Source organism: Eublepharis macularius, chromosome 12 (genome assembly GCF_028583425.1).
Source record: "Eublepharis macularius isolate TG4126 chromosome 12, MPM_Emac_v1.0, whole genome shotgun sequence".
Classification (NCBI taxonomy): Eukaryota; Metazoa; Chordata; class Lepidosauria; order Squamata; family Eublepharidae; genus Eublepharis; species Eublepharis macularius.
The window spans coordinates 55120365-55134874 of NC_072801.1; the positions used below are offsets into that span (position 1 = coordinate 55120365).

At 45.8% G+C, this 14510-nt stretch overlaps 1 protein-coding gene across 7 annotated transcripts in view; it reads right to left on the reverse strand.

Moving 5' to 3' along the window:
• Positions 1-14510, reverse strand: part of LOC129340250 (von Willebrand factor A domain-containing protein 5A-like) — a 63018-nt gene that overhangs the window by 26803 nt on the left and 21705 nt on the right. For 2 of the 7 annotated variants that reach the window (XM_054994931.1, XM_054994925.1), the window contains exons 18-23: positions 12561-12590; positions 10990-11031; positions 9320-9346; positions 8503-8651; positions 7977-8100; positions 5773-6726 (exon numbers count right to left, since the gene is read on the reverse strand). In XM_054994931.1, the coding sequence (XP_054850906.1) occupies positions 6647-6726; positions 7977-8100; positions 8503-8651; positions 9320-9346; positions 10990-11031; positions 12561-12590 (452 nt within the window). In that variant the 3' untranslated portion in view covers positions 5773-6646. Of the gene's footprint in view, positions 1-5772; positions 6727-7976; positions 8101-8502; positions 8652-9319; positions 9347-10989; positions 11032-12560; positions 12591-14510 lie in introns of those variants that run through there. The other 5 variants (XM_054994930.1, XM_054994929.1, XM_054994928.1 and 2 more) reach the window with 4 other exon arrangements.

Consider the following 14510-nt stretch of genomic DNA (forward strand, 5'->3'; position numbering starts at 1 on the left):
GTTTTTATTATTTATTTAGTTCCCTTAATCTGCTAGCCCCTCATGCACTTGAAGGTCAGAGATGGGGGAGGGGGCGTCAAGGAGAAAAACAGAACTGGGGAGCGAATCCTCACTTCCTGGGGTAATGGGAGCCATCACGGGTCTCTCTTTCACTTTAAGTTGCGAGACACAGACAAGCATCTAGGGTTCCCAGGTGCCTGCAGGTGGCGGGCAAACTCCCAGGGATTTGCCCCCTCATCCGCCAATCACCCAGTGATCGATGGGAGGGGATAAGCTCCTGGAGCTTGCCCATCACTGGCAGGCACTTCAGGAGCGCACACTGTGCACACGCTCCCAGCCGGTGCATCCATGTCACTTCCGGAAGTGACGTTGTCATGCTGCCCCTGGGAGCATTCCTGCACTTTGTTTGGGCCCAGTTTAGGCACCAAACGGGCTGAATCAGCCCCGTGCGGGGCGTGGGAGCACTTGCACAGCCAGCATAGTGATGTCACTTCCAGAAGTGACATCATCACGCTGGCTCTGGGGCATGCGCGCAAAGGATGGTCTTGTACAGCACACAAGGTAAGTGCCAGGGACTCCATCCGTTCGACGGGAGGTGAGGGGTACGTGGCAACCCTAAGCCCTACTGGCTATTAATTGAGAAGTCAGCCTTGCAAGGTAGTAAGATACCTGCAGGTTGAGTTCCACAAAACTCTCATTTGGTAGCTGTAGCCAAAATAGGCCAAGGATACTGGACATAGCCTGAAGCCCCAAACCCAAATAGCATCACATAAGTATAATTAATAAAGTTTAATGTGCAAAATATTACCATTATAGAAATGTGCAAGACAGGAAAGAAAATAGTAAACGTGAATGACTACCCTAATATACTACACAAGTTTTAGTCCTCTGACACTGATGTTACTATGTCAGACTAAAAGCACAAGAATACAAGTAGAACTTCCAGTCCAAACTTCACAGATAGAGTCCTGGACTGATACCTATCCTGGTAGTTAGTGGCACTGGCAGGTATCCACCAGAGCCACATGCAGCAGCCAAGGGAAGGAAGAAGAGTACAAACTAGAGTGAAGACCATTGCTTTATTGCCATGCTTCCTCCAATATGGCTTCATCTTGCTTGATCCACCGATGAGCACTGCTAGCCTTGTGAACACATTCCTCTGCAGCTGGCACGAATTCAGAAGCAGAACAACTGGCCCAGGATCCCTTGTGCTAATGAGATGGAACATGAGTGCAAAACTCCCTCTTGGCTCTTGAAGCTCTCTGATGATGCACCTGTGCCTCACTTCCATCCCATCCTGATCTCTCTGGGAACTGCAAAGTCACAGTGACTGCGGTTTTCCAAAGATGGGCCTTCTGCAAGTTAACTAGGCCCCAAAAAGCCTGAACCCAAGATTTGACAAAGCCAGGAAATGGACTAGGCAAGGCCAGTTAGCTTTGTGTTCACACTTCACCATGGTCGTTTCCAGGGGCGGCGCGCCTATTGAGGCCAGGTAGGCGGTGGCCGCAGGCGCGGGGTGCCGGAGGGAGTGCTGGAAGAGGCGCAGGGGGCGAGAGCGCGCCCCCCAAAGCAGAAGCCTCCTATTCCTCCCAACCCGTGCCACCGCCGCCGCCAGCACAAGCCCCCGGCCGGGCGCAGCCACCGCGGGCAGGCATCTGCTGCGGCGGAGGCAACCGAGCGGGAGAGCTCGGAGGCCGCCCGCCGCAGCGATCGGGCCGGCAGCGGCACGTGCGCTCCCGTGATGATGTCACGCATGATGTCATCACGCAGGCAGGTGCGCGCGTGCTCGTGCGCGCGGGGGGGGGGGGCGCTTGGCTGGCAAACCCTAGCGCCGCCCCTACTCACCTTCATCCAGAACGCTGTGGAATGTCACAAAAAACCCACAGAAGATAGTGTCTTCTTGCTCAACATTTGTGCGATGTCTAGGATTGGATCTTTTTCAAATGCCAAAGCTGTTCTTCCACTTTAAGCAGCTAATACTGCTTCTATTTACCATGTGTTGGACTGCGGATGCTTAAAAGCAGAAACTTCCAGAGCCATTTTTTCTGGGATGATTTGTCTGGAATAGATATTCTGAGAATGGTTTTCACAAGTATGGGTTAGAAGCCATGTTCTATGCAATGCACTTAACTGAAAGAAAAGGAGAACCTGGGCCATCATTTAGCACTCATTATGATTATACAACTGTGCGCTCAGAACCTTGGTTAAAGCCAACCGAGCTGCCAGGATTGTGTCAAGAGAGTCCAAAATTGTTTTCCCTAACATTACTGATGATTCCAACATTTAGAAAATGTTAATTGAGTAGGCTAGAAGAGGACAGCTGGAATAAGGCACGATTTCTGCATTCTGCGGGGAGCCATCTTCTGGAATGCTACAGGTACACCACTCTTTCCATGCAGCAAAAGGTTCCCGAATAAGAAGTATTTCCCAGCAAGAACACAGCAAGCCAACCGACTTTGAACAAATATTACTTCTCAAGTGCAGATAATAAGCTGATGCTTTCCATAAAGTGACAGACACAGGCCAAGCCCAAAGGCTTACAATGAAAGAGGCCAAACGCACAAGAGAGGGGGCTGAGGAGAAAATACGTCAGGCAGGAGACCTGCGTAAGAAGGGGAGAATGAAATGGGGAGTTTTTAAACAAGCATTTCAAGGGAAGAAGCCAGCTACAATCTAGAAAGCAGAGAGTTCCAATGGCAAGAGAGCAGCCATGGAGAAGGGGCAGAGCTGTTTTGGGGGCAGAACTGTGGGTTTCTTGAGGGAAAGGGCCAAGAAAATGAGAAGGGGAAGAGCCAAGAAAATGAGAAGGGAGAGGAAAAGAATGAAGGCATCTGGACTGGCTCTCAAAAGAATATAAATCGAACACCCCTTTGCTTTATGATTTCAGATGTTTTTTTTTAAAATATATATATGGGGCTTCCAAAGAATTCAGGTGGGCAGAATATTTTCAGCCCACAAATGTGAGCTTCGTAACAGAGACGTGCAAGCCAGCCATCCCTCCTTAGGCGTGCAGGGCAGGGGGAAACCCCCATTCCCTACTGCACAAGAGAAACGCAGAGGTGCTTCTGTAGCATTGCTCTTGAAACTTGAGATTTCCTATGGATAGCTGAGTCCTCTCTACCTGGGGAGTTTTGCTTCCAGTGTCCAGAAAATGCTTAATATCTGTAATCCTGCCAGCTCTTTTCCTTCTCGGCTCCAGGGCGCAAGGCTCCACCTCCAGTTCTGCTGGGGGACAAAGCGCTATTCTATCATCAGACTGAAGAAGTGGCTCCTAAAACATCTCCCTTTGAGCTCTGACTCATACAAGCTTGATGCTGGGATAAATGGTGTTAATCTCCGAGGGGTCACTGGACGTCTTTCTTATTTCCCTGCCCTCAGATTTTTAAAATGTGAGCCTCAGGTCAGCCCCAAAATCTGTCTGCTGAGAAGTTTCAAGATGGCCAATGTATAAAATAGAGGGTCTTTCTTTCTGCATCCCAACAGCTGCAGTCAGATCTGCCAGAGCAAACAAGACTTAGAGATCTGATGACCTGTTGGTGGTTTCCTTTCCCACGATCTGTTTATGGGGTGGGGGTGGGGGAATTACAGACAGAAGAGGGAGGATCATCAGGACAACAAGGGAAATTAATGTCTACTAATGGTGCACCAAGATCCCAGAACGAAGAAAAAGGTGAGGCTGTGTGGAACGGAACGAGGCGGTGGCAGTACCATTTGGCATGTGGCCAGAATTAGTTTGGGTTAAAAGGGGTGGGAGGCACCGAGTTATACTTTGGTTGCTAGCTCTGGGTTGGGAAATCTCTGGAGATTTTTTGGGGGGGGCAGGTTGAATTTGGGCAGGGCAGGAGACAGGAGGGACCTCAACCGGGTGTAATACCAGAGAGCCCACCCTGGAAAACAGCAATTTTCTCCAGGGGAACTGGTATGTGTAGACTAGAAATCAATTGTAATTCAGGGAAATCTGAAGGCCCCACCTGGAGGTCGGCAGCCCTAGAACTCCAAGCAATAGAGCCGAATTTAGGGATAAACTACGGCAGAAAAATGCAATTTAGGGAGCCGCAATATGCCAAGCATCTAAAAAAAGGAGTTACATTTTTCGAAGCTCCCAACCAAGACCTGCGAGCGAACTAAAGTATTTGTTTAATGGGCAGGGCCGACAGGGCTCTTAAATCGACAGAGTACGGAGCATCATCATGTCATAGGCCGGCCCTGGAAGAGAAGGCACAGATTGGCGGTGTCTCTTACCGGATGCAACTGCGTCGTACAATTTATCGGGATGATCCAGGTTACGCTTGGATTCGCCGTTAAGCTCCGATCTCTAACGGGGCGCAGCTGCGGGGCTGTTTAAAAGCGAGCCCGGAACATTAACAATGTAACCGCACCACGTGGAAAGATGCACCATACCCGAGACTCTCCGAGGCAGCCTGTTGCTCCCTCCCGCAGCTGCGGGCTGAATCTCAAGCAAAGCTTCCTCACCCCCACCCCTGCCAGGACGCCTCGGAAAATTCCTCGCTGGTCACCGTTCAGCTGGATCCGTTGGGCTGAGCCTGCATTGCGCACATGGAAATGTCAGGCGCGCCTTTCTTCTTATGCTCCGCCCCGCAGAGCCCAGAGAAATTCTTCGGAGAACCGCAGAGCCTTTCATGCGGGCTGGGCTGAGCTGAGCCGCAGAACGGCTTGTGCATGCGAGAAGGAAGCTGGAGCTTTTGGTCGTGTGTCCTGACTGGGGGCGTGTGCGTGCACTTTGTGCGCTCTAGAAGAGCTGGCTTCAGAGCGCGACTCCTCGCAGCATCAGCCTAGTACAGAAAGCAGTTTCTGTGTTGTTCATTATGTCAGTCTCGGAATTGTGTATGCTCCGCGTTAGCATTTCTTCTACTCTGCATTCGATTTCTGCTGATTTTAAAACCTTTGCAATTTTGCATTTGTATACCCTGCTGCATTGTTCATTGAAACGTCTTTGAAATTGATTGGAGTGACAAGCGCAGCGCTGTTTAATCCTAAAAACGTAAATAAATAATCACTTCTGCTATCTGGCGCTCACCTCATTTTCTGCTCACAGAAGACCATTTTTTCAGCTTTATTTAACATAAATGTAATACTTTAGGTTTTGTTTCAGATTGCTGAAATCCTAGCCGTTATTTATTAGATGTCTCATCCTGTTTGATTTGCATTCATTTACAGTGTATTTTGCCTTGAGCCTCAGTGAGAAATGGGGACTATGAATACAATAAATAAAAATAAATTGAGTGGCTGTTTATTCTTTTTAAGTACAAATAAAATCTATTGCTTGCTGCCAAAGGCTGGTAAATCTTAAATTAAAAATGTATAAAATGCAAGAGTTAACAAGGGAACAATAGAAAGAGCTTAGATGAAAATTAATAATCAGAAAATAAAGCTATCAGGGTCCCTAAAACTCAGATCGGGCCTCAACAAATTAGGACAAATTTGCATAGCAAGTGCAGACAAGGATGACTTGGAAGTGAACATCAGCTATGAGAAAAATAATGTTCTCCACCTGCGGTCATATTGATTAGTTGTGTTACTCCTGTGTCCTGTCATGGCTAACAGTGCAATTCCATGTGAAATTACGCCAGTCTAAGCATAATGAAATGCGCTTAGATTGGAGTAAGTTTGCACAGGATTGCACTGTTAGCCAGGAGTAACCTAAGTAACTGTGCACAAGATTACAGTCCCAGCTCTGCTGAACATACTGCAATACTGTGGCTCATATGCTCAGCACCCTTCATGGATTCCCAATTCTGGTTCCAAATCAAGGTGCTGTTTGCTTTAAAGCCCTCCGCGCCTTGGGGATTGTATACTTCATTCTTCTCAGCTGGGTATGTCAGTACCCTCCCCTACCCTGGGCACATTCGGCCAGTCTGGGCTCGAGCTATTTCAGTGGCTGACCTGTGGAATGCCCTCCTGGAAGATGTCAGGAGAGCCCCTCCCCTCCTAACAAGGCTGGGAAACTGAGAAGTTTGGGAGAACTTTTAGGGCAGCCTGACCCTTGGCAGAGGGAGTATATACCCACACATAAATGACATAAGGCGGTTTTAGACTGGCGTTAATGGTTTCATATCTCTTGTATACAATGTTTGTTTTATAAAGTTGTTTTTACATTGTCCTTAACCTCCTTGGATCCTGAAATCCTTGAGAAAAAGACAGGCATATAAAGTTTTTTTTTTAAAAAAAGATACACTTACACAAATGGAGGGGTGTGAATTTTCCATGTTATTTTTCTCTGAGCCATTTGCCACATTATATGGTCTATTCTTTGGTACACAGAAAAGAAGCTATACAACTCGCTTAAGATTAGGCTCCGTATTACACCAAAGCCAAGCATTTTCTACTGGAGAGCTTATGAAAGGCAGAGTTTGACTTATTGACTACTTAGCCTGCCACGTAGCAGGTTTACACACAGAGTGCTGAGGAAAGAGGACTCGGGATCATAAGGCACCTCACGGCTGGGGAAGGAGCAGCAGCATCCAGGCATGGGGGAGCTCCAGCAGGGTGGCAAGGAAGACTCTCAGGCACGAGAGTGAGTACCATCCAAGGAATTCAGTCAAGCCCTCCATAAAAGCAGCTGGTTATATGAAAAGAGACAGGGAAGCAGGAGCTCCAGTTCAAGGCATAAGGAACAGAGAGGAGCTCAGAGACCAAAAGTGTGGGGGCTCACACTGCTGCCCAGCATGGCATTGCCAGTCTTCACGCAGTCCGCTAGCCAAGGCCCTACAAGAGAAAGAGGAAGAGTTGAGAGTCTTTTGCCACAAGCACCAACTACCCAGATGGCATTTTAGCATCTCTGTGGGAGGGTTCTGCCTGACACTTTTCAGTGAAGAGAACTAGATCCCCTTGAGGCTTAATGCTCTTCTGTGCAGAAGATCTTTTTAGTTTCTTAATTAAGTGTATGGAGCTCTAGCACAGGAGAGTCGGAGCACCTCTTTCAAATGTCCAAAAAGGAAGGGGGGGGGGAGAATCATTTTAAAACAATGAAAAAGAGTTACAAATTACCAGGTGCCACGTTGCCTCGAGAAAGGGCAGTGGGGAAACCAAGCTGGAGGTCCCAGCTTCCCTGAATCCATGAAGCTATTCTTTGAAAAAATAGCCCACACCTGATCATTAGCTATCTGTCACCATCTGTCCCTTTGAGATTTCAGGCAGAGTTTGACAAGCCCACTCGCCCCTCCCCCAATTTTGTTTAATATGCAGCCTGGATCCCTAAGAGTTGGGACACAGAAAACCCAGTCTTTTACATGCAAGTGATCAGAAGACAACCTAGGTTCTCATAACACAATAAATTTTACTTTATTTTGGGGGAAACAAGAATAGGAAAGTAAAGTGTATGCAATTACTTGCAGGGGAGAAATTTTAAAAAAGAAGGCTTTCAGATATAGGGGAGAATACAAAACAGGTAGATGCCACAGAAAGCTAACGGAACCTGACTAAACTGGTGCCCTATGTTAATGGCTTACAGTGCACAGGTCCAGAATCTTCTTCTCTTGTTTGCTCCTGGGAAAGGCAACAGTAACTCTCCCGTCAGAATTTTACAGGCACAGCTTCTAGCAAGGCTGGGTGCTCTGCCCCTGCTCTGGCTGAGGCTAAGCCAATCAGCAACACTCTGGGGGGGTGTCAGTGGATGAGATGCACCCATCCAGTATCTGCATCATATACAGAGGAGTTGGTTATAGTTGTATGTTTCAGGCATGCATAATGTATGTCTTGATGAAGCCTTAGTTGCTTAAAAAGAAAGCACCTTGGATAAATGCATAATACAGTCCAGCTTGGCCTTAAAGAATACTGGGCTATGGTCTGAGAAGGGGTGAAATAGCCATCCCTGGAGAACCAGAATCCTCTCTGGGTGTTATCTGGACCAGAGCCTGCTGTCTGGGTCCCTCTCCCCAAACTCCAGCCTCTGCCCCCCCTCCCCCTCTCTGGTCCCATTCTCGGGATCCCTTCACCCACCTGCTGCAAACTCTCACCTGCATTTCCTTGAAGCCACCTGAGTGCTTTCGCTTCCAGGAGCTGCCACTCATCACTCTGCTCTGAAGCCTTGGAGTGCAGCCAGAGGATGGCCAGCACGGTTGCCCACACATTGGGGGTCACCTGGTGTTGGGGTGGGGAGAGAAGGAAAACACTGAGTCCTGCCCACTCACAGGCCTTATATGGGCCCAACACTTAACCACAGTCAGGCAAGAAATATGAAGCCATGTCTTCAGACTGAGCACAAATCAAGATGTGAATCTCTGGTATGTATTGACTGTGGTTAAGCATTACCATTGTCACTGAATAGACTGCATTAAGTCAGTTTTGTTAGCTTTCCCCTTTTCTCTGGAACCAAAAACTTAACTCCACTTTGGAATCAGAACCAAAGGCAACAGACTTGGTTAGGCTTAACATTTATTTTATTCTCCACCCTGAAACCGAGCATATGGATCCCCAGGACTGCGGTTTCCCCACCCAGGCACACATTCAAATGCCAGGCTCTGGTCTTGCCACAGAACTTACCTGGCCAGGTGCCTTGCTGGAGATCTCAGTCTCACTCAGGCCCAGAAGATCGGCCAGGCCAGAATCGAGGACCCAGGAGCCAGCAGCATTCTGCAGAGAGACCAGCCTCAAGAGAGGGGGTTCCTCTTTCTTGGGTGTGGGCGCTTCTTCTGCAGGGGGTGAGAAGGCCAGCTGAAAAAATTACCAGGTAATGAGTATCCACAAACACTTCCCTTGAGTTTGCTTATTTGGGGAAATCTTCATCTTAACAGCCAAGCATAATCCTAAGGAGAGAAGGGCTTTCTACCAAACATATGAGGTTCCACATCACAAAGGTTTGGATACAACACATTTCCAGGGTATGAGCTTTAGAAAGTCAAAGCTCCCTTCATTAGACTCTTGAAAACTCATACCTTGGAAATCACGTTGGTCTACAAGGTGCTACTGGGGGAAAAGGCAGGGTATAAATGACATAAATGAAATTCTGAACTGTTCTATTGAAACAATTACACTGTTTTCATAGGCAGCCCTTGAGAGAGCTTTGCAGGTTTTTTACAGAAGCACAGGTGATGATTCCATTCATCCATGCACTGAATTGCATCCTTAGCTATATTTTCTACCAGTTTTTGTGGGAGAGATGTTAAGCCAATGGGTTTTATTTCTCCTTCCTCTTTCTCCACTCCCCTGATGAATTAAGTTTAATGACATTGCACAACTTATATTTTATTTCCTCTCAGGCAACTGCCACATCAACTGATTTGGTAGTATCTAACCGCTCCATCAAGTTCTTCAAGATACTTCCTATACATGACCTGTCAAAATCCTTCTGATACATTACCGTAGAAACTGCACGCGTCAAATGTATCTGTGAAAACAGAAAGAATAGATTCAACTTCATAGCATTTGTCCTTACGTTCTTTGAATGTTTCCTTGAGGCTGATGTTCCTCCTCGCTTTCTGCAATCAGCTTCCTGAATGGTGGGGTTGCCAGGGACCAACCCAGAGGATGAGGTTGTGAGGGGGCACGTGGGGTTATATATGTCTGCAAAACTTACCTGGCACACATGCTCTGGAGCACTTTCATGTTGCGCCAGGAATGATGTCATTCCTGGCACAACGCAGAAGTGAAGGGTTGCGTGCAGAGTCAATTTGATAAAAAATAGCCCACAAACTAGTGTTGGAGACCATTTTTAATCAAATCAGCCCCACATGGGAGCCTTCGCTTCCTTGTTGTGCCAGGAATGACGTCATTCCTGGCACAATAAGGAAGTGCTCTGGAGCACACTGTTGGGCTCTCAGACCCGTTTCTGCACCTTTTCACCCTGCTGGCTGGTAAGTGGTAGCAGGGGACAGAAGCTGAGAGAGAGGGACCCCCAGCCCCCACGGGGGGAATCATGGGATCCCTACAGAATGGTCAGCACATGACTGTGGTTGTGAGGTAAAAAAGGGATCTTTCCCCCCTTAAACAAAAGTAGCATTTATTTGTAACTACATACATGTGATGGTTGCAGAGTTTTGAAAAGCATAATGGTTTCAGAATAATTTTTAAGCTTGGTGGTTTCAAAGTCAGTTATATATTCATATTCACAGTCTCAGTCATACAATGTAATTTTCCATATTGGTCTTCACTGACAGAATAAACCATTTTCACATCCACACAGGCCTTTGCATACACCTTACTTGACCTAAATAGAATAATCTCTCTCTCAGATATGAACAGACTATACCTAGAAAGAATAATTTCTCTCTCAGATATATACAGACTGCCTCAGGAGCACACATAGCTTGCCTGATTTAGCCAGAATTCTTTCTCTCAGAACAACCTCATACTAACATACACAAAGGATGACGGAAAAACTTTCCCTCAGCACTGATGAAAAAACTCCAGTTCACTCTGCCTCCAAAGGTACAACTACTGACCAATCCATTCACTCATCCAGCCCCCACCTTCTTTCAGAGAGGCCTATGTTTAAACTTACAGCAACTATTTGTTTAAAAAAACCCACATTATCAAGCAGAAATAAATCACAAATTACGTGCATTACATGCAAAACATTACAGACACCAACTCCAGCCCTCTTTCTGTTGGACCCTATTGGCTAAACATCTCCCACCACAATGTGTCTCATGCTCTATCCCTGGGTGTTTACCTCCCCACTCTCATCTCAAATGTCTCCTCACAAAATATTGGATTTCCTCAACCACTTCCCTACAGAAACTCCACTACTAGAAGAAACTCTACGTGAGTTGAACTGCATGTCCAGCTTTGCTTTCTACCCATTTTCATGGGAGACATTTAGCCAATAGGCTTTTATTTATCACTCCTTCCCCATCAACCACTCTCTAGTCACCTGATGGATTAATGTTTAACAGCATTGCACAATTTATATTTTATTTTTTCTCAGGGAACTCTCCATCAGATACACTGATATGGTTTTATCTAGCTGATCCATCAGTTCTTCAACCTTCCTTGTCCCCTCCATGTGTCAAAATCTGTCTGATACATTACCTAAAGGAGGGCCTGCGAATCCACTACCCAGTGCTCCGAGTCCTGACAAAACAGAAAGAACAGATTCAACTTCATAGCATTTGTTCTTGGTTTTTTTAAAAGTTCACTTTATGCTGATGTCTCTCCTTCCTTTCCACAACCAGCTTTCTGGTTCAAGGAACAAAGCACCCTGTTCCACGTGTACCCTGAGTTGGCTTCTCCAGTTCTGGATCATTGACCTAGAACTGACCTTGACCTAGAACTGACCTTGGCCATAGCCCCAAAGTGGACTCACAACACTCAGCAGGACCCATGATGTTTAGCAGATATATGACACAATCCTAGAATGATTTCAAAGCTCCTTTTTGATGAGCAGGTTTTGAGATCTCACACATCCCAAGATCCCACTCCAGGCCTCTGTCTATCAGGCCCACTACACTGTAGCCCCTTATGCACCTGGGACATAACTGTTTGTTGTCCCTGAAGTCAAGCTGAAAATCATGGAATCAGCTTCTATGGGGTCGTTTGCACCTCTCATGTTTGGTCCATAGGACGCCCGTCCTATTTATCATATTTGGGAAGTGCCTTTCCAGGTGGTTCTCAGGTTGAGAACTGGAGGGCAGGGAGGGCGGAACGGATGATGACAACCTTCCTGCCCGCAACAAAGAGGTAGCTTTTAAAAACTTTCTCTTTGCAACCTGTGGATGGAAATGGGGTGAAATTGACCGGCCTCCTCTACTTAGCTAGGAGAAATTGACCGAAGTTCAGTCAATTTCAGGTGTATGGTCTCTGCAAAAAAGAATGAAAAGGGCACTTCCCCCTTCATGCTTTCAAACCAGTTATTCATCGATCCTGTGCTGGGATTAACTTAAAAAAAAAAAGAGAGAGAGAGAAAAGAGGATGGGAAATGAAATGGAGGAGGGAGGGAACGGCTGGATAGACAAGAGTAGCTAATCACAATGAAGTGGGCTGGCAGGCAACAGGAGAGAAGAGGATGGAACACCCAAAAACGGAATTAGGAGTGTGCACAGGGAAACAGCAGACCGCAAAGGAGATTTCTTGAAAAAGTCGGGGTATAAGCGCTCCCAGGAAAACTGCAGAAAAGCCGCATAGTGGCTGGAGTGTCTACTCTGGGCAGCAAACATGGTGCAGATGGTCATGAAAAAAACACTGCAGTATGGGAACTGAACCAGCGAAAGGGACCCATGCAGACTTGGCTTGTGTCTCATGACCTATCCCTCTCTGTTTACCTCCCCACTCTCATTTCAAACGTTTCCACAAAATATGAGAGTTCCTCAACATGTCCACTACAGAAACCTCACTACCAGAAAAAAACTGCATGAGTTGAACTGCACCCCTAGCTATATTTTCTACCAGTTTGGGTGGGAGATGTTAAGCCAATGGGTTTTATTTCTCACTCCTTCCTCTTTCTCCAGTCCCGATGAATTATGTTTAATGACATTGCACAACTTATATTTTATTTCCTCTCAAGCAAAAGCCAGGACAACTGATATGGTAGTATCTAACTGCTCCATCAGGTTCTTCAAAATACTTCCTATACATGACCTGTCAAAATCCTTCTGATACATTACCATAGCACATGTCTACATCACCAAATGAGTCTGTGAAAACAGAAAGAATGGATTCAGCTTCATAGCACTTGTCCTTACTTCCTCTGAATGTTTCCTTGAGGCTGATGTTCCTCCTTGCTTTCTGCAACCAGCTTCCCGGGTCAAGGAAAGGAGCACCCTGTTCCACATGTACCCTGACTGGACTTCTTCCGGTTCTGGATCATTTATTTATTTATTTATTTTATCATATTTATATTCCGCCCTCCCCGCAAGCAGGCTCAGGGCGGATAACAACCGGTAGGCTCAATTACAAGAAATCAACTCCAATTAAAAAATGTGCATAATTTATCAAGTGCAAAAGTGCAACGTGCAATCTATCTAATATATGTACAATGAATAATCAATAAATATGTACAAATTCATGCAACATTTATTCCAAATCCGCAATCCATGTACAGCAAGAAAATTTTTCAATTTTAGTGCTCACATGAGCAGCAATTAAACAGAGTGCAATGTATCAAAGGAATACAAGGGATACAGGCAGATGTTGATGTGATGAACCTAGATGGTACAAGGTAAGCGATCACCAGTCCCATATAGGGTATGAACACCAAGGGGCAATGAGCCGACGGGTAGATGCAGGGCAAAATTTCAAGTTCCCGTTTCGCACGTCTTCTTCTTGGGCAAATATCTGGTGAGCTAAAGAAATGTACAAAAGACTAAATACAATTCCTATGACACCCATCAAAAACATCATACATGGTATATAACAATTACTCACACACTGATCATCTGCACTCTTGCACTCCAAGTACTCCCTGCACTGCCAAGGATACAGACTAGGACTAACTCCACCTCATTTACTATTTATTGATTATTCATTGTACATATATTAGATAGATTGCACGTTGCACTTGATAAATTATGCACATTTTTTAATTGGAGTTGATTTCTTGTAATTGAGCCTACCGGTTGGTTTACTTGCTAGTCTTTGGCATGCCGGTTGTATCCTTGTTGTTGTTTTGTTTAGCTCAGGGCGGATAACAGCATTAAAAACATTTAAAACATTTCATTAAACATTATCATAAAACATTAAAAGCATTATTAACTTGTTTACTGATAGAATCTGTATACTTCTTTCTCCAAGCAGTTTGCAACAGATAAGACAACTGTTCAACAGCACTAGTGACAAATGTCAGGCTCAAAGTGGGGGCAGATGTCCTCTCCCTAATCCTCCAGGTTTTCTTCCCCCACTGCTGCTGTGGCTCTTGGCAGAAGATATCAACTGCTCCCAGTTTGCACATTTCCCAGTGGTCTGCCTTTGTAGGGATGGAGATTCCTTTCCGACAAATATTCTTGAATGAACCAGCCCCCAATGAATTAACTTATCCATCAGTTCCTCAAATGCATTCTTTATGCAACAAATTTTCACATGGGGAAAATGACCCGTGCACATTGTTGTATGCTTAGACACGTTGTTTCAGAAGTAACACTGAAGAATGCCCAGGGGGAAAACACTGAGAATGTGTTGAAAACAGTGAAATTATAACAAATACTGATCTTTTCAATTAAGACTGGAACTGGCCTGGAACTGACCTCAGCCATAACTCCAAAGCGAACTCACAACACTCAACGCAACCTATGATGTTTTGCAAGCATATATAACCTTAGAATGATTTCAAAGCTCCATTTTGATGAGCAGGTTTTAAAACCTCATACATCCCAAGATTTAAAAAAAGAAAACTAAGAGATGCTGAAAGCTGAGCAGGAAATATCTTAGTCAGTTTGGTGTAGTAGTTAAGAGCGCGGGACTCTAATCTGGAGAGCCGGGTTTGATTCCCCACTCCACCGCTTGAAGCCAGCTGGGTGACCTTGGGTAGGTCACAGCTCTCTGGAGCTCTCTCAGCCCCACCCACCTCACAGGGCGTTTTGTTGTGGGGATAATAATGGCATACTTTGTAAAATGCTCTG